We start from the raw sequence: 22,302 nt of genomic DNA on the forward strand, positions 1-22,302 counted from the left end.
TGTATGGCAATCCCTACAGGGGGGCTGTTTGGCGTTCTCTACAGGGGGGGCTGTATGGCATTCCCTACAGGGGGGCTGTATGGCAATCCCTACAGGGGGGGCTGTTTGGCCTTCCCTACAAGGGGGGGCTGTATGGCGTTCCCTACAGGGGGGGGGCTCTATGGTGTTCCCTACAGGGGGGGCTGTATGGCGTTCTCTACAGGGGGGCTGTATGGCGTTCCCTACAGGGGGGCTGTATGGCGTTCCCTGCAGGGGGGGCTGTATGGCGTTCTCTACAGGGGGGGCTGTAGGGAACGCCATACAGCCCCCCCTGTAAGGAACGCCATACAGCCCCCCCTGTAGGGAACGCCATACAGCCCCCCCTGTAGGGAACGCCATACAGCCCCCCTGTAGGCAACGCCATGCAGCCCCCCCTGTAGGGAACGCCATACAGCCCCCACTGTAGGGAACGCCATACAGCCCCCCCTGCAGGGAACGCCATACAGCCCCCCCTGTAGGGAACGCCATACACCCCCTGTAGGGAACGCCATACAGCCCCCCCCTGTAGGGAACGCCATACAGTCCCCCCTGTAGGGAACGCCATGCAGACCCCCCTGTAGGGAACGCCATACAGCCCCCCCCTCCCAAAAAAAGCAGACCAACAGTGTGTCCTACAAAAGACATGTATCCCCTCTTCACAGGATAGGGGATACATGTGTGATCGCTGGCAGCGATAGGGAGAACGGGGGACTGAAAGTCCCCTGAAGTTCTCCATGACTAACCTCGGACTTCCGGTGTCTGCGCAGCTCACTAAAAATGAAAGGAGCGCTGGTCACGCATGCGCACAAGCGCGACCGGCGCTCCATTCATTTCTACGGAGCTGCCGGCACAGACCCCGGAAGTCCGAGGTTTGTCATGGAGAACTTCAGGGGACTTTCGGTCCCCCGTTCTCCCTATCAATGCCAGCGATCACACATGTATCCCCTATCCTGTGGATAGGGGATACATGTCTTTTGTTTAATGGCAGAGCGGGGAATACCTCCCTGCTCTGCCGTAGTGTTCAGTGGCGTCGCGCTGTAGCAGCCGTAGCGGCTGCTAGCGGAGCCCTCATCCCTCATGCCGCGGGCCCCGTAGCAGCCGCTGCGGCTGCTACGTCGGTAGTTTCACCACTGGTGCTGAGCCACGAGTCGTGCCGTGCTGTATTCCATGCCTGACCTGCTTCACCACGCCTGACGTCTACCTGCTGCCTAGTCCCAGCTGAGCCTGCCTTGCTACTGTCCGAGCTGCCACAGGTACCCTCTGCGAACTATAGACATTGACCTGCGCCCTGTTGGCCAGCTGCCATACCGCCAAGGCGGTATGGCCTAGTGGGTCCACAGACCCTACCTGACAGTACGCTCAGGCCATGGACCCCACTGGATGATTCAAGACCATGACGACGTCACAAGAGATGAGGGCCGATATGCTAAACCTCCGGTCTCAACAGGACCAACTCCTCCAGGCGTTGAACTTTCTTGCACGACGGCAGTAGGCACAAGCTGCCGTTCCTCCAACTACACCTCCTGGCAGTGTTGATTCTCAGACTACACCTCTTGGCAGTGTTGACCCGCTTTTTTCTTTGCCACTTCCTGACCGCTATGATGGAGACGCAAGTACCTGTCGGGGATTTTTGAATTAGTGCCAGATCCACTTCAGCCTGTATACTAGGACATTTTCGTCTGATGACGCAAGGGTCGCTTTCATCATCTCTCTCCTCACTGGCAAGGCTCTTGCATGGACGAACCCTATCTGGCAGAGACAAGGACCTCATCTGCAGCGGCTTCTTTGATTAACCTACGCCAGGGACACACCTCCGTGAGCTGTTATGGAACAATGATGCCCTGGTGGCTGCATTCTAGCATGGACTGGCTCCTAAAACTAAGGACGAACTTGCCACTCGAGATCTGCCACCTACCCTGGATGACCTCATATTTCTGTCCGCCCGTATTGATATACGGATCCGAGAACGCCTCCAAGAGGTTCGTCGGGAGGGAGGCCTTCCTAGTCTGGCTCCTACTTTGCAACAACCCCTGCTGTCCTCAGATGTCGATCCTCCAAAGGAGTCTGTGATGATGGAGCAGTGTAAGCTATCCACCCAGGAGAGACAACGCAGACGCACTTCTGGACTCTGTCTTTATTGCGGCCTCGGTGGTTATCTTGTGCGCCTGTGTCCCCAAAGATCCCAAAGCCTAGGGTTGCTAGGAGTGACAACCTTGGGAAAGAAAGGACATCCGTCTAAATTGTCCATACCTGTGACCATAGTGTCCGGCGAGAGAACGCATCAGGTCTCTGCGTATCTGGACTCTGGATCCACTGCTAGTTTCATCCATAGGGACCTGGTGGACCTTCTTCAATTACCCACCACCCCTCTGGAGAGCCCGTTGATAGTTGCTTCAGTAAATGGACTACCTCTACCAGACCCAGTTATAGCTGTGACCAAACCGCTGAGGCTCCAAGTAGGGGCTCTTCACTCCGAACTTCTGTTGTTCTATGTCCTGTCCAAAGCTGTTAACCCTGTGTTGCTGGGCCTGCCTTGGCTCCGACTAAATGCCCCAGTCCTGGACTGGAATTCTGGAAAGGTTCTTCAGTGGGGCCCTGAGTGTCAAAGCCGATGCCTGGTGCAGATTCATTCGGCTCAGCCTTCTCTGCCTCCGTCATTGGCAGGATTGCTGGGTCATTATGCTGTATTTTCGGATGTCTTCAGCAAAAGGGAGGCGGAGACATTGCCTCCACATCGGGCATATGACTGCCCTATCAAACTGATTCCTTGTGCATCCCTTCCCCGTGGTAGGGTATTTCCTCTCTCCTAGCCAGAGACTCTGTCCATGTCCGCATATGTGAAAGAGAACTTGGAGAGGGGCTTCATACGGAAGTCTTCCTGCCCAGCAGGAGCCGGGTTCTTCTTCGACAAAAAGAAAGATGGCTCTCTTTGTCCTTGTATCGACTACCGAGGTCTCAACCAGATCACGGTGAAGAATAAATATCCATTGCCACTGATCTCTGAACTGTTTGATCGTATACGTGATGCCAAGATTTTTTTTAAACTAGACCTGCGTGGGGTTTACAACCTAATCCGGATTTGTTAGAGTGACGAATGGAAGACTGCATTTAACACCCGTGATGAACACTATGAATATCTTGTAATGCCCTTCGGTTTGTGTAATGCTCCCGCGATCTTCCAGGAGTTCGTTAATGACATTTTCCGTGACCTCCTTTATGTTTGTGTTCTGGTCTACCTTGATGATATCTTGATTTTTTTCTCCAGATCCTATGATGCATCAGAGACATGTCGTCAAGTTTTGCTACGGTTAAGGGAGAATCGTCTGTACGCCAAGCTGGAGAAGTGCGTGTTTGACAGTGATGCTCTACCCTTCCTGGGCTACATCGTCTCAAATCGGGGTCTCGAGATGGATCCTGAGAAGGTAAAGTCTGTCCTGGAATGGCCACGCCCTCAAGGCTTGAGGGCCATACAGCGCTTTCTGGGATTCGCCAATTTTTACAGACAGTTTATTCCAAACTTCTCCTCACTGACCACTCCTATCTCTAACCTCACTAAGAAGGGCATGAACTCCAAGGTGTGGACTCCCGAGACAGAGTCTGCATTCAATAGCCTGAAGAGTGCCTTCACGTCAGCCTCTATCCTCCATTATCCGGATGTCTCTCTGCAGTTCTCTGTGGAGGTGGACGCATCCTCTGTCAGTGCTGGCGCACTCCTGTTCCAGAGAGGTCCCAAGGGCAAGTCAATGGTATGTGGATATTTCTCTAAGCTCTTCTCTTCCGCAGAATGCAACTACTTGATTGGGGATCGGGAGTTACTGGCCATCAAATTGGCTCTGGAAGAATGGAGACATCTACTAGAGGGCGCAGCTCATCCGATCCTAATATTTACAGACCACAAGAATCTGACCTACCTCCAGATGGCCCAACGGCTGAACCCTCGTCAGGCCAGGCGGTCCCTGTTCTTTACCAGGTTCCAGTTTGAGCTCCATTATCGCCCGGACGACAAGAATGTGAGGGCCGATGCCTTGTCCAGGTCTTTCGAGACAGAAGACACCATGGAGATTTAACAGAATATTATTGATCCGTCTTGCATTGTCTCTGTCAATCCCCTGCAAGTTGGGGACATTCCTCCAGGAAGGACTTTTGTGCGCCTGGCTGATCCTGGAAGAATTCTCCCCTGGGCACACTCCTCTAGACTGGCAGGTCACGCGGGGGTCCGTAAGAGCCGGGATCTGATTGCTCGTCATTTCTGGTGGCCCACACTGCCCAAGGACATTATGGACTTTGTTTCTTCCTGTTCAGTATGTGCAGCCAACAAGGTCGCTCACTCCAGACCTGCTGGTCTGCTCCAGTCATTGCCTGTGCCCAATGCTCCCTGGCAGCATATAGCTATGGACATTATTACGGACCTGCCTCCCTCTGCCGGATGCAGTACTGTCTGGGTGGTGGTGGATCGATTTTCTAAGATGGCCCACTTCGTTCCTCTGACCGGTCTTCTTTCTGCTCCTTAGCTGGCCAAGCTGTTCATCCAACACATCTTCCGCCTGCACAGCTTGCCGCAGCATATTGTGTCTGATCGGGGGGTTCAGTTCACCTCGAAGTTCTGGAGTACCCTCTGCGGACTCCTCGGTGTGAAGTTGGACTTTTGCTCAGCCTACCATCCTCAGTTCAATGGTCAGGTCGAGAGGATCAATCAGATCTTGGGGATCTACCTACGCCACTTCATCTCCAAGCAGCATGATGACTGGGTGCATCTGCTTCCGTGGGCTGAGTTTTCATATAATAATCACACCAGAGAGTCCACAAGGAATACACCGTTCTTCATTGTCTACGGCCAACACCTACGAATTCCTCTCCCGGTGCCCGATACTTCAGAGGTGCCAGCGGCTGACTCCGCTTTTAGAAACTTCCTGCAGATCTGGCAGCAGACTCGATCCCCCATCCTAATGGCAGTCGACCGCATGAAACGGAAGGCTGACACAAGGAGAAGACAACCTCCTCAATTTCTCCCTGGCACGAAGGTCTGGCTGTCTTTTAGGAATATAAGGAATATAAGGGTGCCATCATGCAAATTTGCTCCCAGGTTCCTCGGACCCTTCGAGATCCTTCAGCAGATCAACCCTGTCACCTACAAGCTTCGGCTGCCTCCTACCCTCAAGATCCCCAACTCCTTCCATGTCTCCCTCCTGAAGCCAGTGGTTCTGAACCGCTATACCAAGACTCCTAGCCCTGCGGTTGCCTCCAGCATTCCTTCAGACACCTTTGAGGTTAAGGAGATCTTGGACACCAAAAAAGTGAGTGGAAAGACTTTTTATTTGGTGGATTGGAGGGGGTTTGGTCCTGAAGAGAGGTCCTGGGAGCCGGAGGAGAACCTCAATGCTCCTACTCTTCTGGAGAAGTTTCTCTCTTACTCTGGTCCCAAGAAGAGGGGGAGTAAGAGGGGGATACTTTCATGTCCGTGGCTGCGGGCCATCAGCGCCACACTCCCCATGACAGTCGCTTCCACTCACCTCTGCAGGATCTAGTCGGGTGTGCACAAACGCTCATGCCCGCTCTTAAAGTGAGTACCCTGGAATATAAGAGGGGTCCAGCTCCCTGCTTCGATTCCTGAGCGTTGTTGTTGTTTCCCTAGTTTGTCTATGCAATGGTCTCCTAGTGTGTTCCTGTTCCTGTTCCCTGCATTCCGTACTATCCTGGTCGAGTACTGTGCTGAGCCACGAGTCGTGCCGTGCTGTATTCCACGCCTGACCTACTTCACCACGCCTGACATCTACCTGCTGCCTAGTCCCAGCCAAGCCTGCCTTGCTACTGTCCGAGCTGCCACAGGTACCCTATACGAACTATAGACATTGACCTGCGCCCTGTGGCCAGCTGCCATACCGCCAAGGCGGTACGGCCCAGTGGGTCCACAGACCCTACGTGACAGTTTTCAATTAATTGTCTATTTAATGGGAACCTGTCAGGTATTTTTAACCACTTGAACCGCCACCATGCGGTAGTACATGACCTGACAATATTTCCAAACATTCCCCTGTATGTTTTTTTCAGATGCAGCCAAGTCTATAAAATCAACTTTTAACACAGCGCACACTATATGCTAATTACTCATTAAAGGATCATGGGGCGGTGCCGCTATCCTGAAGTCACATAGTCCTGCCTCCAAACCCACCTTTCCATGCTTGATTGACATCCACTGGCTGTTATACATTCAGTCTCATCCGACTTTATTGGATGTGCCATTGTCTTGTACTCCTTGGGCATGCACCGTGCAGCGAGGTGTACTCTGCCCGGCTTCATCGCTGCACCGTGCATCCCAGGAGAGTACAAGGTAACGGCGCATTCGCAACAGTTGGAGGAGGCTGCTATTGATGTAGAACTGCCAGGGGGATGTCAATCAAGTTCTGGGGGGCACCATATAAATTTTCGACCTCAGGCAGCAGAAAAGCTTGAATCGGCCCTGGTGGTATGTGTCAAAGTAACATCCACATGAATGACCCAAGATTTCCCAGCAGAACGTTGCTCAGAGCATTACATTGCCTCCGCCGACTTGTGTTCCTCCCATAGTTCATCCTGGTGCCATCTTTTTCTCAGGTAAGCGACACACATTTCAATCAGACCTGGCCACTTTCTCCCATTGCTCCATGGTCAAGTTCTGATGTTCACTTGCCCATTATAGGTGCTTTGGCCATGGACAGGGGTCAGCATGGGCACTCTGACCAGTCTGCGGTTATGAAGTCCAATAGACAGAAAGATGTGAAGCGCTGTGTGTACTGACACTTTTCTATCATAGCCAATAGTAACCTTTTCATCAATTTGTGCTACACCAGCTCTTCTGTGGGATCGGCTTCACTCCCCATGCACATCAATTAGCACCAATGACCCTGTTCCCGGTTCAAGGGTTGTCCTTCCTTTGAGCACTTTTGGTAGATGGTAACAAGTACATACTAGGAACACCACACAAGACCTGCTGTTTTGGAGTTGGTCTGACCCAGCTGTCTAGCCATCACAATCCTAGACATTTTGTAGTGAGATTTTTCAATTTTAAAGGGGTTTTCTCAGATCTTATACTTATTTCAATTAATTTGCGGCCCCCTTTATTTTCCCCACATAAACCCCCCTAAATACGTTTTTTTTTTACTTTGCAACTCGACTCAACTCAACTCAACTGAAGTCCTATAATATCCATTTGTTGTCATCCCGCACTTTGTTTACATCATGTTTTCAGTACGGGACAGTAGTTCTACGGAGAGGCAGGGACTCCTAGCATCGAACTAACTATGATGCTAGGAGCCCGGCTCCCTGCACTGTGTTCGGTCCGGGACTTGCGGCCGAAATACGTACCATCCATTATTGACGTAACATGGTCATGTGAATCCAGCCTTAGACTAGGCCACCGTGAAAAGGCGACGGCCTAGCCTAAGGCCCCTTAGTGACCAACGTGAAAAGGCGTATTGGTGGTCACTAAGGGGTTAACTATCGAACTACAGATGCAGTCCAGAGGAGTACACCGAGTTGCATGCAAGTCAGTGTACTCCTGTGAACTGCATCTGTCACTCGATTTGCTGCCTAATATATGCCACCCTATATATATATAGTTCAAAAGCAAATGAACACAGCACTCCAACATATCTATATATTAGGCCATGTGCTCGTTACAAGCGGATGAATCAGTTCCCCGAATTGAATGTAGAAAAACCATATAGCAAAGTAACGGCACCAGGACTTCAGAGTAGATGAAATAGGGTGGTGAGCGACGTTTCGGTTCGTCACAGAAACTTGAAATAGGGTGGATTTATTCACCTCAAGTGAGCGACGTTTCGGTTTGTCACAGAACCTTTCTCAAGCTTGAGAAAGGTTCTGTGACGAACCGAAACGTCGCTCACTTGAGGTGAATAAATCCACCCTATTTCATCTACTCTGAAGTCCTGGTGCCTTTACTTTGCTCTATAAACGGCACCTTTGCTCTATAAACGGCACCTTTGCTCTAATGTTTTTATACAATCCATAACATTTAGATTTATAGCATTATAATAGTAAAATATACAAATACAAATTACAAATAGGAGCTTGACTTACCACATTAACAAGCTGAGTTATTGCCACCTCGAAGTGCACCATAACAGGATCAGACACATTCTCAACTGGCCTTATATACTGATTGTAACGCTTGAAGAGCTTATGGAAAAGCCTCTCTTCAAGGTCACTTTGTAAAGAACCTGCAAACAGTAAGGATTTAAACATGAAAACAATGGAACTTTATTTCTGTAGTCTTCCTAGACGCAGCACATCATTAGCCTATCTTCAGTAATTTAGCTTATTGTCCTATGTGAAAGCCAGAATGACATTGTGCATCAAGTAATCGCGGTGAATCCGCACTACTGTCAGGCTGCTCTATAGCATATCTAAAAGGATTACCAGAATATGTTTAAGCAGCTACTTTGCACATGGGAGAAGTCTGAGTTGTTGAATAATATTATTTTTATAATTTGCAAAGAATTTATATTAGATTTATGTTACATCCACATTGCGGTTATTTATTACAGACAATACAGATGATCTCCTTTAGTCAATCATGCCACGATGTCACAGTGTTACTAGGCTGCAGCTGTGTTAAGTCTTTTCCTATCACTTGAGATGGCATGTGACCATAACAGTCGGCAGGATACTGTATCTCTGTGACACAGGCTCAGACTAATGCCATCCATAATATTTTGGTAATGTGTGAATATTTCTGATAAGCACTGTCTGCAGTGTTCAGATTTCTCAATATGAGACATTTTACAGTATACAAAACTTTAAAAACATACTGATACGTTAACTGGCTTCCTATGAAATTGACCCCAGGTAAATTACGTTGTGAGCCCCATTGGCGACAGTGACTGATGTGATGACAATCCCTGTAGAACGCTGTGAAATATGTTGGCTCTATTTAAGCAACAGAAATAAATAACATAATGTAACATGAACCTAATAATAGTGAAATAAATAATATACTGTTACCAAATTAAAACATGATGTAAAAAAAGGTTGTTATGTTATATTTTATAGGGTACCTCCAATGTTGCTAGCGTCCTAATCTCCTGCCAGAAGTTTATACCTGACAGCAAAGCTCCATTGCAGGGGGCCATAAGAGAACGCCAGCAATAATTATGATACTCTAAAATGATATTTTGGCATGCACATATATTCCACAAGAGGCTTTTACTTACCTAGAATTTCAAAGAAAAGAAAATAGATCCAGAGCTTGTATATGTAAAATATAACTTTTACTAAGTTTCCCTAAAATTTAAGGTACTAACATACATAAAAAATTATTCCATATGCCATATATTCATACATCATCGTAGATAACATGTCTTGTATAGCTTATATCGAAAAAGTTTCTTATTTGGAGATTTTTCAACAGCAAATAGACAGCACAATATCTACCCAGTAGCGGGTTAAACAAACATATTGTTTGCTTTCAGAGAGAATGTTAGTACCTTCAATTTTAGGGAAACTTAGTAAAAGTTATATTTTACATATACAAGCTCCGGATCTATTTTCTTTTCTTTAGAATTATATAAACGGAGAACTGTCAATCTTAAGTCCGGGTGGTAGACTCCTAAACTATACCGTCAAAATTTATTAGCTAGAATTTCAGTCTGAAATCTATTGGGTCCACTAGAACTCACCCAACTATACACATAGTCACAGTCTTATACTCCACCAGTCTGTGTGTGTTCTCGCGGGAGGGAACACAGTGCAAGCCGCCCTGACACTGTCCGTAGCTGATTGGACAGTGTTAGAGCGAAGACATCACGCCCCGTTGCCATTTAGTTAGATAGAAATTACCCATTGACAGTTCAGAGTCTTATTTACATATTGGGCGTAAAATATAACGGCACCGATATGTAAATAATGGAGGAAGATATGAAAATAATTTCAAGTGAGCCCTTGTTTGTGAAGCCTTGCCCATTACATGCTGCGCTCAGCTGCACATGTATGGGGAGGTGAAAGGTTCTCTTTAAAGGAAATCTGTACTTTTGATCCGTAATTTACAACACCTCACAGAATAAAGTTACTGAGTTTTATACCTTGCTTTACTTATTTAGTATTTATTTTGAGTTATATTATGGTTTCTTCTCTACTCACATCTAAAGTAAAAATTCTGCAACTTGAAAACTAAAAGTCTATCCTTGTCGTAGTTTACATGAGCCCTTCTCCTGTTCTTAAAATCATAATATACTGATCACCCCTGATATCTCTCCTTACATTCTTCTAACATTGAAACCATTTTGCTCTTTTAATTAAAATCCCCCGTTCAGTTTTCTGTCACAAGTTATTGAGTGAGGAAGAAACTAGCTTCTCCTCCTACTGAGATTGTAATAGAAATCAATATAACAGACAGAATAGAGCATAAGCACATGAAAGAAAATGTTGTTATTATTATGGGATATTTGGGATATTGCCGTTTATATAGCTTGGTTAAAGTAAATCTCCACCTTTGAAAACCATTTAGTTATTATACAAAAAAATGCCTATCTTTATTAATTTCATAATAGATCTTTATATAACTACTTCATTTTTTTTTACTACATAACTTTCTGATTTAGAGCTCAGAATCTCCTGCACACACAAACAGTACATATAAATGTAGGAGCTTAGGAGCTTACTGAACAATGTTAATACATTTTTAAAAGTGCTTTTGATGTGACATCAGGTATACATATTGTAATGACAGTGGACTCTGACCGCTGGAATTTCCCACTTACGGGCAGCCGCGACCGCAGGTCTCTGAAGACTTGTCGGTGTCTCCTTCCCCAGAGATGCCAGCGCGCACGACTCTCCTCCCCGGCTGATGTCCGTAGAGTGCACGCGCGCTCGTCCCCGCTCTTGAAGGGCCAGCGTGCAGCAGGAAATTCTCTCCCAACCCATCCCAGCACACCTGGAACTTGAAAAGAAACTCTGTCAACTCCCTCTTTGGCTGAGCAATGTTGTGTCTTCCCAGTGTTTGTCTTGCAAATGATTCCTTAGCTGTATCCTCTATCCTGTATCCGGTTCTCGTGCCAAGTCAAGTGTTTGAGACGACTTCCCCATCTGTGTCCGGTGTCCGTGCCAAGTCGAGTGTTCGAGACGACTTCACCATCTGTGTCCGGTGCCTGTGCCAAGTGGAGTGTCCGAGACGACTTCACCATCTGTGTCTGGTACCCTTGCCAAGTCAAGTGTCTAAAACGACTTCGCCACCTGCATCCGATGCCCTAGCTAAGTCCAGTGTCTGAAACGGCTGCACTACTCTTGTCCGGTGTACTAGCCAAGTTCCATTATCCTGCACAAGCCTGCTTCCTCTGATTGTCTGGCACAAGCCCACCTCTGACTATGCAGGTACTTTCACCAAACTCACTGCAATAGACTTTGTTGATCAGCAGCTGCTCCGTTGTGGCGGAGTGGCCCAGTGGGTCCACATACCTGCCAGTCCCTACAGTTTTCTCAGGCCATGGATCCTGCTTGTCAACCCAAGAAGCCGATCCAATTAATGCAAGCGGACATGCGTGACCTCCGTTCATGACAAGATCAGATCGTACAAGCTATAAACTCGATTAATAATCGTTTGGATCTTCCTTCTGTGGCTGCTCCCTCTACTCCACCGCCTCCTGTCAGTTCTGAGTCCGGAATTTCATTGCCACTTCCACCTCGTTACAATGGATACAATGGAGATGCAAAAACCTGTAGAGGCTTTATCAACCAGTGCAAGATCCACTTTCAGTTACACGCTCATCTGTTCCCCTCTGATGTGATCACTGGTAAAGAATCCCACTCTATTCCTGCTTATCTGGATTCTGGAGTGGCAGCGAATTTCATCCAACAGGCCTTAGTAGACCGTCTTAATTTGCCCACAGTTCCTCTGGAGAAACCTCTGTAAAGTCTGTAAATGGTTAACCTCTGCCAGATCCAATTCTTTCCATCACTAAACCTCTGAAGTTGCAAGTGGAGTTCTTCACTCAGAACAAATAGCTTTCTATGTCATGCCAAAAGCTATTAACCCCATCCTGCTGGGACTGCCATCGCTTCGCCTACACGCTCCTGTCCTTGACTGGAATTCCAGAGAGGTCCTCCAATGGGGATGCCTGATTTCTTCACCACTGCCTGCCTCAAGTTCATCCTGTCATGTCCCCATTGCCTTAGTCACTCTCTGGACTGTCCCTACAGTGTGCCTGTTTCGCGGATGTCTTCAGCAAGAAGGAGGCTGAGGTCCCTCCTCCCCATCATCTCTACGATTGTCCAATTCAATTGCTCCCTGAATGTTCACCACCTCATGGACGGGTTTATCCTCTCTTCTTGCTGAAACCCAGGCCATGTCGGCATATGTCAAGGAGAACCTCGAGAGGGGGTTTATCAGGAAATCAACGTCTCCAGCCGGAGAAAAGAAAGATTGCTGTCATGTTGGGTCCCGGACCCACTGGGCCGTACCGCCTTGGCGGTGTGGCAGCTGGCCAACAGGGTGCAGGTCACAGTTCACAGTTCATATAAGGTACCTGTGGCAGCTCGGACAGTAGCAAGGCAGGCTCGGCTGGGACTAGGCAGCGGGTAGACGTCAGGTGTGGAGCAGCAGGACAGGCACAGCACGACTACAGCACAGCATGGCACTAGAACAAGATAGCACGGGATACAGGATATGGGATACAGGAACAGGGAACACTGGAACTGAAAAACACTAGGAGACCATTTGCTAGACAAACTATGATATGACAAACAACGCTCAGGCATGGGAGTATGGGGCTGGGAACTTCTTATAGCCCAGGGTGCTCTGGGAGCAATCAGCTCAATCATCCACATGCGTGCGCATTGGCTTCTCAAGTCTGGACTGAGCTCGCGAGCGCACCCTGGTGGTCACTGTGGAACAGGACGGCCATATGTGCAGACATCTCTGGAGAAAAGGGCGTCGACTGGATGGAAGGAGTTTGTGGTCAGCGACCACGGACGTTATAGTATCCCCCCTCTTACGCCCCCTCCTCTTAGGACCAGAACGAGAGAGAAACCTCTTAATGAGGGTAGGAGCGTTGAGATTCCCTTCTGGATCCCAGGACCTCTCTTCTGGACCAAACCCCTTCCAATCTACTAAATAAAAGGTTCTTCCTCTTACGTTTTTAATGTCCAGGATCTCCTTAACCTCGAAGGTGTCTGAAGGACCGCTGGAGGCAACCGCAGAGCTAGGAGTCTTGGTAAAGCGGTTCAGAACCATCGGCTTCAGGAGGGAGACATGGAAGGAGTTGTGGATCTTGAGGGTAGGAGGCAGCTGAAGCTTGTAGGCAACAGGGTTGATCTTATCAACAGAAATTGTACTTGAAGCATAAGTCAAACCATCAGGTATGACATAGTATATCAGAAAACCAAAAATATACCTGATGTAACAAATAACACCACGTAGGCAAAAATAAAATATGTAAATCTTTATTACCCCATACGGGAGAAGTTACCCACAAAAAACATACATCTAAAATACAAAAAACTAAAAACACCCCAGAAAGGAATGTGTATCACGTCCTATGGAAATGACCATATAATGTTACAAGATAATAGCATGAGACATATAAGTAAGTAGCCACAAGATCCAATATCTAAAGTAATGGCAAGATATGACTCAAAATAATGCAGTGTATCAAGTTCTACAAACAATCTAGGTATCTAAGTAGATAGTCATTTACCCAAAGTGGACATGATAGGGGACACACTCCGATCCAAGGACCACCTCGACGCGCGTTTCGCTTCCTTCGTCAGGGAGCGACGAAGAAAGCGAAACGCGCGTCGAGGTGGTCCTTGAATCGGAGTGTGTCCCCTATCATGTCCACTTTGGGTAAATGACTATCTACTTAGATACCTAGATTGTTTGTAGAACTTGATACACTGCATTATTTTGAGTCATATCTTGCCATTACTTTAGATATTGGATCTTGTGGCTACTTACTCATATGTCTCATGCTATTATCTTGTTACATTATATGGTCATTTCCATAGGACGTGATACACATTCCTTTCTGGGGTGTTTTTAGTTTTTTGTATAACAGGGTTGATCTGCTGTAGGATCTCGAAGGGTCCGAGGAACCTGGGAGCAAATTTGTACGACGGCGCCCTCAGTCGAATATTCCTGGAGGACAGCCAGACCTTCGTGCCAGAAAGAAACTGAGGAGGTTCTCTTCTCCTTGTGTCCGCCTTCCATTTCATGTGGTCAACCGCCAGCAGGATAGAGGATCGAGTCTGCTGCCAGATCTGCAGAAAGTCCCTAAAAGCCGTGTCAGCAGCTGGTACCTCGGACGTATCAGGCATCGGGAGAGGAATTTGTGGGTGTTGGCCATAGACAATGAAGAACGGTGTCTTCTGTGTGGATTCGCTGGTGTGATTGTTGTATGAGAATTCAGCCCACGGAAGCAACTGCACCCAGTCATCATGCTGCTTGGAGATGAAGTGGGTGGGGTAAGGAGTTCTCCAAGATCTGATTGATCCTCTCGACCTGACCATTGGACTGAGGATGGTAGGCCGAGGAAAAGTCCAACTTTACACCTAGGAGTCCGCAGAGGGCTCTCCAGAACTTCGAGGCGAACTGAACCCAGACACAATATGCTGCGGTAAGCCATGCAGTGCTGGATGAATAGCTTGGCCAGTAGTGGAGCAGAAGGAAGACCGGTCAGAGGAACGAAGTGGGCCATCTTCGAAAATCGATCAACCACCACCCAGATAGGGTTTGCCCATGCAAGGGCCTTGCCAGTAAGAAGAGAGATGATGAAAGCGACCCTTGCACCATCAGAAGAAAATTCCCTTGAATACAGGCTGAAGTGGATCTGGCACTGGTTCAAAAATCCTCGACAGGTACTTGCGTCTCCATCATAGCGGTCAGGAAGTGGCAAAGAAAAACAAGGATCAACACTGCCAGGACGTGTAGTCTGAGGATCAACATTGCCAGGAGGTGTAGTAGGAGGAACAGCAGCTTGTGCCTCCTGCCGACGTGCGAGAATGTTCAAGGCCTGGAGGAGTTGGTCCTGTCGCGACTGGAGGTCTAACATATCCGCCCGCATCTCTTGTGACGTTTTCATGGCCTGAGCGTACTGTCACGTTGGGTTTGTGGACCCACTGGGCCGTACCGCCTTGGCGGTGTGGCAGCTGGCCAATAGGGTGCAGGTCACAGTTCACACTTTGTATAAGGTACCTGTGGCAGCTCGGACAGTAGCAAGGTAGGCTCGGCTGGGACTAGGCAGAGGGTAGACGTCAGGCGTGGATCAGCAGGACAGGCGTAGGTATAGAACAGCACGGCACAAGAACAGGATAGCACGGGATACAGGATACGGGATACAGGAACAGGGAACACTGGAACTGGAAAACACTAGGAGACCATTTGCCAGACAAACTAGGATATGACAAACAACGCTCAGGCATGGGAGGATGGGGCTGGGACCTTCTTATAGCCCAGGGTGCTCTGGGAGCAATCAGCTCAATCACCCACATGCGTGCGCTTTGGCTTCTCAAGTCTGGACTGAGCTCGCGAGCGCACCCTGGTGGTCTCTGTGGAACAAGACGGCCGTACTGTATGTGCAGACATCTTGGAGAGAAGGCCGTCGTCTGGATGGAAGGAGTTTGTGGTCAGCGATCACGGACGTTACAATGGCTCTCTCTGGCCAGGTATTGACTACCGTGGTTTAAATCAAATCACCGTAAAGAATACATACCCTTTGCCACTAATCTCTGAGCTCTTCGACAGAATTTGTGGGGCCAAGATTTTCACGAAGCTGGATCTACGTAAGGCTTATAACTTGATCCGTACTCAAAGTGCGTGTTCAAAAAAAAATCCTTGCCCTTCATGGGCTATATAATTTCTGATCGTGGACTCCAGAAGGATCCGGAGAAAGTGAAGTCCGAGATTTCTTGGTTTTGCAAATTTCTACCACTAATTCATCCCTAGTCTCATCTCTGACTGCTCCAATCTCAGCTCTCACCAAGAAGGACGTGAACGCTAATGTCTGGAGCCCTGAGGTAGAGTTGGCATTCACCAACCTCAAGAGAGCCTTCACTTCTGCTTCCGTTCTTCACCATCCTGATACGTCTCGGCAGTTCTCATTGGATGTTGACACTTCTTCCATTGGAGCTGGAGCACATATTTTTCAAGGAAACTCCAAGGGTAAGTGCCACGATCTGTGGGTATGTGGACCCACTGGTCCGTTCCGCCGTAGTGGTATAGCACCTGGCCAATACAGAGTACCAAGTAAAGTCTATAGTTCAAGCAATAGTATCTGTCGTGGTTCAGACAGTAGCAATGACTAGGCTCAGATGGGACCTTGGCAGCAGACACCAGGCGTGGTGTAACACAGCAGACAGATCGGTGGTACAACACGACTCCAACTCTTTAAGGCACAGGAACAAGGTAGCACGGGATACAGGATACAGGTAGCAGGTACGGGGACACTGGGAACTGAAAGACACTAAGGGACCATTTGCAAAGACTAACATAGGTAACACAAACAACGCTCAGGCAATGAAGGAAGGGGCAGGACCCTTCTTATAGTGCAGAGTGATCATGGGAGCAATCAGTCAATCTAAAACATGTGTGTGCTTTGGCTCATTAAGGCTGGGAATGAGCTCGAGCGCGCACCCTAGTGGTCACTGCAGGACAGGATGGCCGCATGTTTTGACATCTCTGGGAAGGAAGACGCCTGCAGGATGATAGGAGTCTGTGACCGCGGACGATACAGTAAGGCAGTATCCTGTGGCTTCTTTAAACTCTTCTCTACTGCAGAACACAACTACTCCATTCAGGATCGTGAGTTACTGGCCGTCAAATTAGCCTTAGAAGAGTGGAGGCACCTGCTAGAAGGGGCTGCTCATCCTATTATCATCTACAGCGATCACAAGAATCTCACTTATTTGCAGTCTGCATAACGACTTAAACCTCGTCAAGCCAAGGGGTCACTGTTCTTTCTTCAGCATATCTTTCGTTTGGACGGACCCCCTCTCTATATCGTGTCTGATCGGGGTGTACAATTTACGTCTAAATTCAGAGAGCCCTGTGTAAACTTTTTGATGTGAAATTGGACTTTTCTTCTGATTACTACCCACAATCTAACGGCCAAGTTGAAAGGATTAATCAAGTACTAGAGAATTATCTTCCTCAATTTATATCTTTTCAACACGACAATTGGGTGCATCTTCTTCCATGGGCCGAATTCTCATACAATAATCACACGAGTGAGTCTACTGCTTCTTTTCCATTCTTTATTGTTTACAGCCAACAGCCATGTGTTCCTCTTCCTTTACCAGCTACATCTCAAGTGCCTGCAGACAACTTTTCTTTCGGAAGCTTTCTTCACATCTGGCAGCAAACCAGATCCGCGATCCTGCAGGCAGTGAAGTGATCGCATGAAGAAATATGCCAATAGGAAGAGAAGAATTCCTCTTCAATTTCTATCACGATCTGTGGGGATGTGGACCCACTGGGCCGCAAAACTGAAGCTTAGTAGCAGCTAGCCAATCAACAGTGTACCAAGTCTCTACAAAGTCTAAGCACAAGGGTACCTGTAATAGTCCGTACAGTAGCAATGCTAGGCTCAGATGCTACTTTGACGGCAGTTGATGCAAAACGTGGCAGGAGGTACCAGGCGTGGCAGATGACACCAGACGTGGTCTATGACCTCAGGCATAGCAGATGGCACAACATGACTCCAACACTAGAGAGGGCACAGGAACAAATACAGCTCAGGATACAGGTAACAGGGCACGGGAACACTTGGAACAGGATACGACTAAGGGACCATTTGCAAGACTAACATAGGAATGCAAACAGGGCCCTTTCTATAGTCCAGGGTGATCTGGGATTAATTAGTAAATTCTTTACTTGTGCGCGTGCTGGCCCTTTAAGGCCGAGAATGAGCTTGCGCGCGCACACCCTAGTGGTCACTGCAGGGCAGGACAGCCGCATGTGCTGGCATCTCCGAGGAGGTAGACATCTGCAGGATGATAGGGGTCTGTGGACCGCGGATGTTACAATTTCTTCCTGGAGTCAAAGTCTAGTTATCTTCAAAATATGTTTGTCAAAAAATTCGCTCCCAGATTTCTCGGTCCTTTTGAAGTTCTGCAACAGATTAACCCTGTGTCTTACAAGCTACGGCTACCCCCTACTCTCAAAATTCCCAACTCGTTCCATGTATCCCTCCTGAAACCTGTGGTCCTGAACCGATACAGCAAATCTCCTGGCTCTGCAGTTGCCCCCAGCGGTTCTTCTGATGTCTTCAAGGTCAAGGAGATCCTGGACTACAAGAAGTTAGGAGGGAAGACCTTGGATTTGAAGGGTTTTGGTCCTGAGGAAAGGTCTTGGGAGCCTGAAGAAAATGTGGATGCCCCAGCTCTTGACAGGAAGTTCCTCCTATGCTCTGGACCTAAGAAAATGGGGCGTAAGTGGGGGTACTGTTGTGACCGCCGGCACTTCCCACTTACCGGCAGCCATGACCACAGGTTTCTGAAGACTTGCCGGCGTCTCCTTCCCCAGAGACACCGGCGCCCACTCCTCTCCTCCACGGCTAATGCCTGTTGGGTGCGTGCGCGCCCCCTCTCTTAAAGGACTAGGGCGCGCAGCAGGAAATTCTCCCCCAACCTTTCGAAGCACACCTGGAACTTGAAAAGGAACTCTGCCCACTCTTTGCCTGAGCAATGTTGTGTTTTACAAATGTTTGTCTTGCAAATGGTTCCTTAGCTGTATCTTGTATCCCATATTCTGCATCCCATATCCAGTATCTGTGTTCGGTTCTCATGCCAAGTCAAGTGTCCATGACGACTTCACCATCTGTGTCCGGTGCCTGTGCCAATTTTCCCCTAGGTAGTGTACACAAATTTTTTATAACCGCATGGCAGCTGTGTGATATTGTAACTCAGCTAGTCTATATTTCCTGTCTACGGTTGTAGACACATACTAAGAACTAAGTGTTTCTCAGTGAATTAGAATATCATCGAAAAGTTAATTTATTTCAGTAATTCAATTCAAATAGTGAAACTCATATATTATATAGATTCATTAGACACAGAGTGATCTATTGCCAGCATTTTTTTCTTTTAATGTTGTTGAGTATGGCTAACAGTTAGGGTATGTTCACACGATGAGAGGCATTTACGTGTGAAAAGACAGAGTGTTAACAGCTGCCTCGTTTCACACGTAAATGCTCCTCCTCGCATTTTGCCAGCCGTCTGAGACGCTCGTAAATCTTGAGCTGTGCTTCATTGAGTTCAATGAAGAACAGCTCAAATTACGTGGCAAAGAAGTGCCCTGCACTTCTTTGCCGAGGCAGCCCAATTACGCGTCGCCGTTTGACAGCTGTCAAACGACGACGCGTAAATTACAGGTCATCTGCACAATACGTCGGCAAACCCATTCAAATGAATGGGCAGATGTTTGCCGACATATTGTAGCCCTATTTTCAGGCATAAAAAGAGGCATAATACGCCTCGTTTACGCCTCAAAATAGGTTGTGTGAACCCAGCCTTAAAGGGAATGTGTTGCCAGAAAAACATGTTTTTTTTTTAAAAATTAAACATTTAGTGTGTGGGTGATTAAACATTGTTCAAATTTTTTTTATTTTTTTCGCGAGTCAGGAAATATTATAAATTATTTCTAATTTATAATACTACCCATTTTTGGTCACTAGATGGAGCTAGTTCCCAAAATTGCAGCATTGCAACATTGGGTTAAAAGCCCTCGCTCTAGTGAGCTCTCAGCATCCCCCCCTCCTTTATCCTGGCTAGTGCCGGGATAAACGAGGGGTTTGAAAGGTTTAACCTCCTACACTGTGTGTCGCCATTTTTTGAGGTAACCCACAGTGTAGTAGGTTTACATACAGTAGTAAACACACACAAACACTAACATACATTGAAATCTCTTACCTGCTCCTGCCGCCGCGGCTCCCTCCGGCCCGTCCGCTCCGTTTGCTGCCGCTGTTCCATGTGCACAAGTCCGGAAGCCGCGACCGGAAGTAGTAATATTACTGTCCGGCCGCGACTTCCGGTCCACAGGAAAATGGCGCCGGACGGCGCCAATTTCGAATAGGACTGTGTGGGAGCGGCGCATGAGCAGTTCCCACACAGACGCCGTACACGGCAGTCAATGGGACGGGAGCCGTTCGCAGTCCCTATGGGACTGTGGCTGCCGTATTCCATGTCTGTGTGTGTCGTTAATCGACACACACAGAAATGGAACAAAAAATGGCAGCCCCCATAGGGAAGAAAAAGTGTAAAAATAAGAAACAGTAAAACACAAACACACAAATGAATATAAACGTTTTTATTAAAGCACGAACATCTTTAACATATAAAAAAATTATTTGTGATGACACTGTTCCTTTAATGAAAACCCAAAATGTAGGTTCTCAGAAAATTTGAATATTAAATAAGCCCAACTTCAAAAATAATTTTTACTACCAAAATGTTGTCTAAGTATATCCAGTATATGCACTCAATACTTGGTCGGGGCTCCAACTCTGCATGAATTACTGTGTCAATGCGGCGTGGCATGGAGGCGATCAGCCTCTGGCACTGTTGAGGTGTTATGGAATCCCAGGTTATATACTGGACTTACTTTTCAGTAGGACAACATTTCCGTATTAAAAATCATTTTTGAAATTGGGCTTATCTAATATTCTAATTTTCTGAGACACTAAATTTTGAGTTTTCATTAACTGTCAGCCATAATCATCAACATTAAAATAAAAATATGCTGGAAATAGATTACTCTGTGTGTAATGAATCTATAGAATATATGAGTTTCACTTTTTGAATTTAATTACTGAAATAAATTAACTTTTTGATGATATTCTAATTCATTGAGAAGGACTAGTATATAGCCTGAAGTGGATTGAAATAAAAACCTGCTATCTTTCAAGCCTTGTAGGTGCTATTTCTACCACATCAACATTTCACTCTTGATTCATATCAGGTTGCATGTCTAAAATAAATATATATATTTACTACTTAATATAATAGAGAAAGCCAAATCTTATATGTGCACAGGAATGTCTGACAAAAATTCCAAATCTGTTGTTAACCATGGCCGGCTTAGGGGGTGGTGAACTGGGCAATTGCCCAGTGCCCCCATCCTCTTAGGGCCCCCTTCCCATGGCTGCTGCGGGGCCCAAGGCATGAGGGGGCCCCCACAACCTATAACATTTATGGGCCGGGCGGCACTGGCCCCCTTATGCCCAGTGGCGTCGCTAGCACTAGGGGGCGGCCCGGTGCTAGCGACAGCCACATTCACTTGTATCTGAGTCCTAAGGACGCAGATGCAAATGAATACTATAGGCTGCAGGCCACGTTAGGTCTGCAGCCTATAAGGCGCTAGGAAGACTCCCTGCGCAGGCCGGTGGGATGATGTCACTGCATCACTCTGGTCTTTGCAAGCGTCCCGCCCGGAGGCTGTGCATCGTTCTGTTTGTCGTGGAAACAGGGTAAGGTAGTTACAATATTTTTTTATTTTGGGGGGGGGGTCTGTGGCAATATACAGGGGGGACTGTTACACTATATACAAGGTGGGGCGGTGAGTGGCACTATATACAAGGGAGGGGGCTGTATGGCACTATATACAAGGGGGCTGTATGGCACTATACACAAGAGGGCTGTGTGGTACTATACACAAGTGGGGAGCAGTGTGGCACTATATACAAGGGGGGCTATGTGGCACTATACTATTGGGGCTGTGTGGCACAATCTACTAGGGGGGCTGTATGGCACTATTTACAAGGGAGGGAGGGCTGTCTGGCGCCATTATTACTGTCTGGGGCACTGTGGATTACGAGTTTGTTTAGAGGATGGGGTATAGGTGTGGGGGGTGCTGGAAAAGCGAGAAACCAACATTCAACATGTCTGTGTGTCAAATTCTGCAGAGACGAGTCGTGGATGAAATAAGTTGTCACAGTGGTCTGGGCCGGATGGAGAAAAAAAGGGATAGTAACCCACTCTAATCAGAGAAAACATCACCTGTGAGTCACTGGATATAAATGTGTTGTAATCACTTATATTATCTGCAGAGCTTCTGTGTATAACTGGCATCTACCACTATATGGTCACTACATGGTGGTAATATTGGTCTTTGTATAATGGTTTTTATTCAGTAACAGTATGGGCGCATTGTTCAGTCACTAAGTGGTTATGGTGTGGCGGTATTATTCAGTAACAGTAAGGTGGTATTATTCAGTCGCTATGTGGTTATGATGTGGTGGCATTATTCAGTAACAGTATGTGGGTATTATTCAGTCACTATGTGGTTATGGTGTGGCAGTATTA

At 47.4% G+C, this 22,302-nt stretch overlaps 1 protein-coding gene across 1 annotated transcript in view; it reads right to left on the bottom strand.

Moving 5' to 3' along the window:
- Window positions 1-22,302, bottom strand: part of CHRNA6 (cholinergic receptor nicotinic alpha 6 subunit) — a 40,349-nt gene that overhangs the window by 12,824 nt on the left and 5,223 nt on the right. Inside the window, exon 2 of the mRNA XM_075849866.1 lies at window positions 8,095-8,234. Coding sequence (XP_075705981.1) covers window positions 8,095-8,234 — 140 coding nt within the window. The remainder of the gene's footprint in view (window positions 1-8,094; window positions 8,235-22,302) is intronic.

Source organism: Rhinoderma darwinii, chromosome 1, assembly GCF_050947455.1.
Source record: "Rhinoderma darwinii isolate aRhiDar2 chromosome 1, aRhiDar2.hap1, whole genome shotgun sequence".
NCBI lineage: Eukaryota > Metazoa > Chordata > Amphibia > Anura > Rhinodermatidae > Rhinoderma > Rhinoderma darwinii.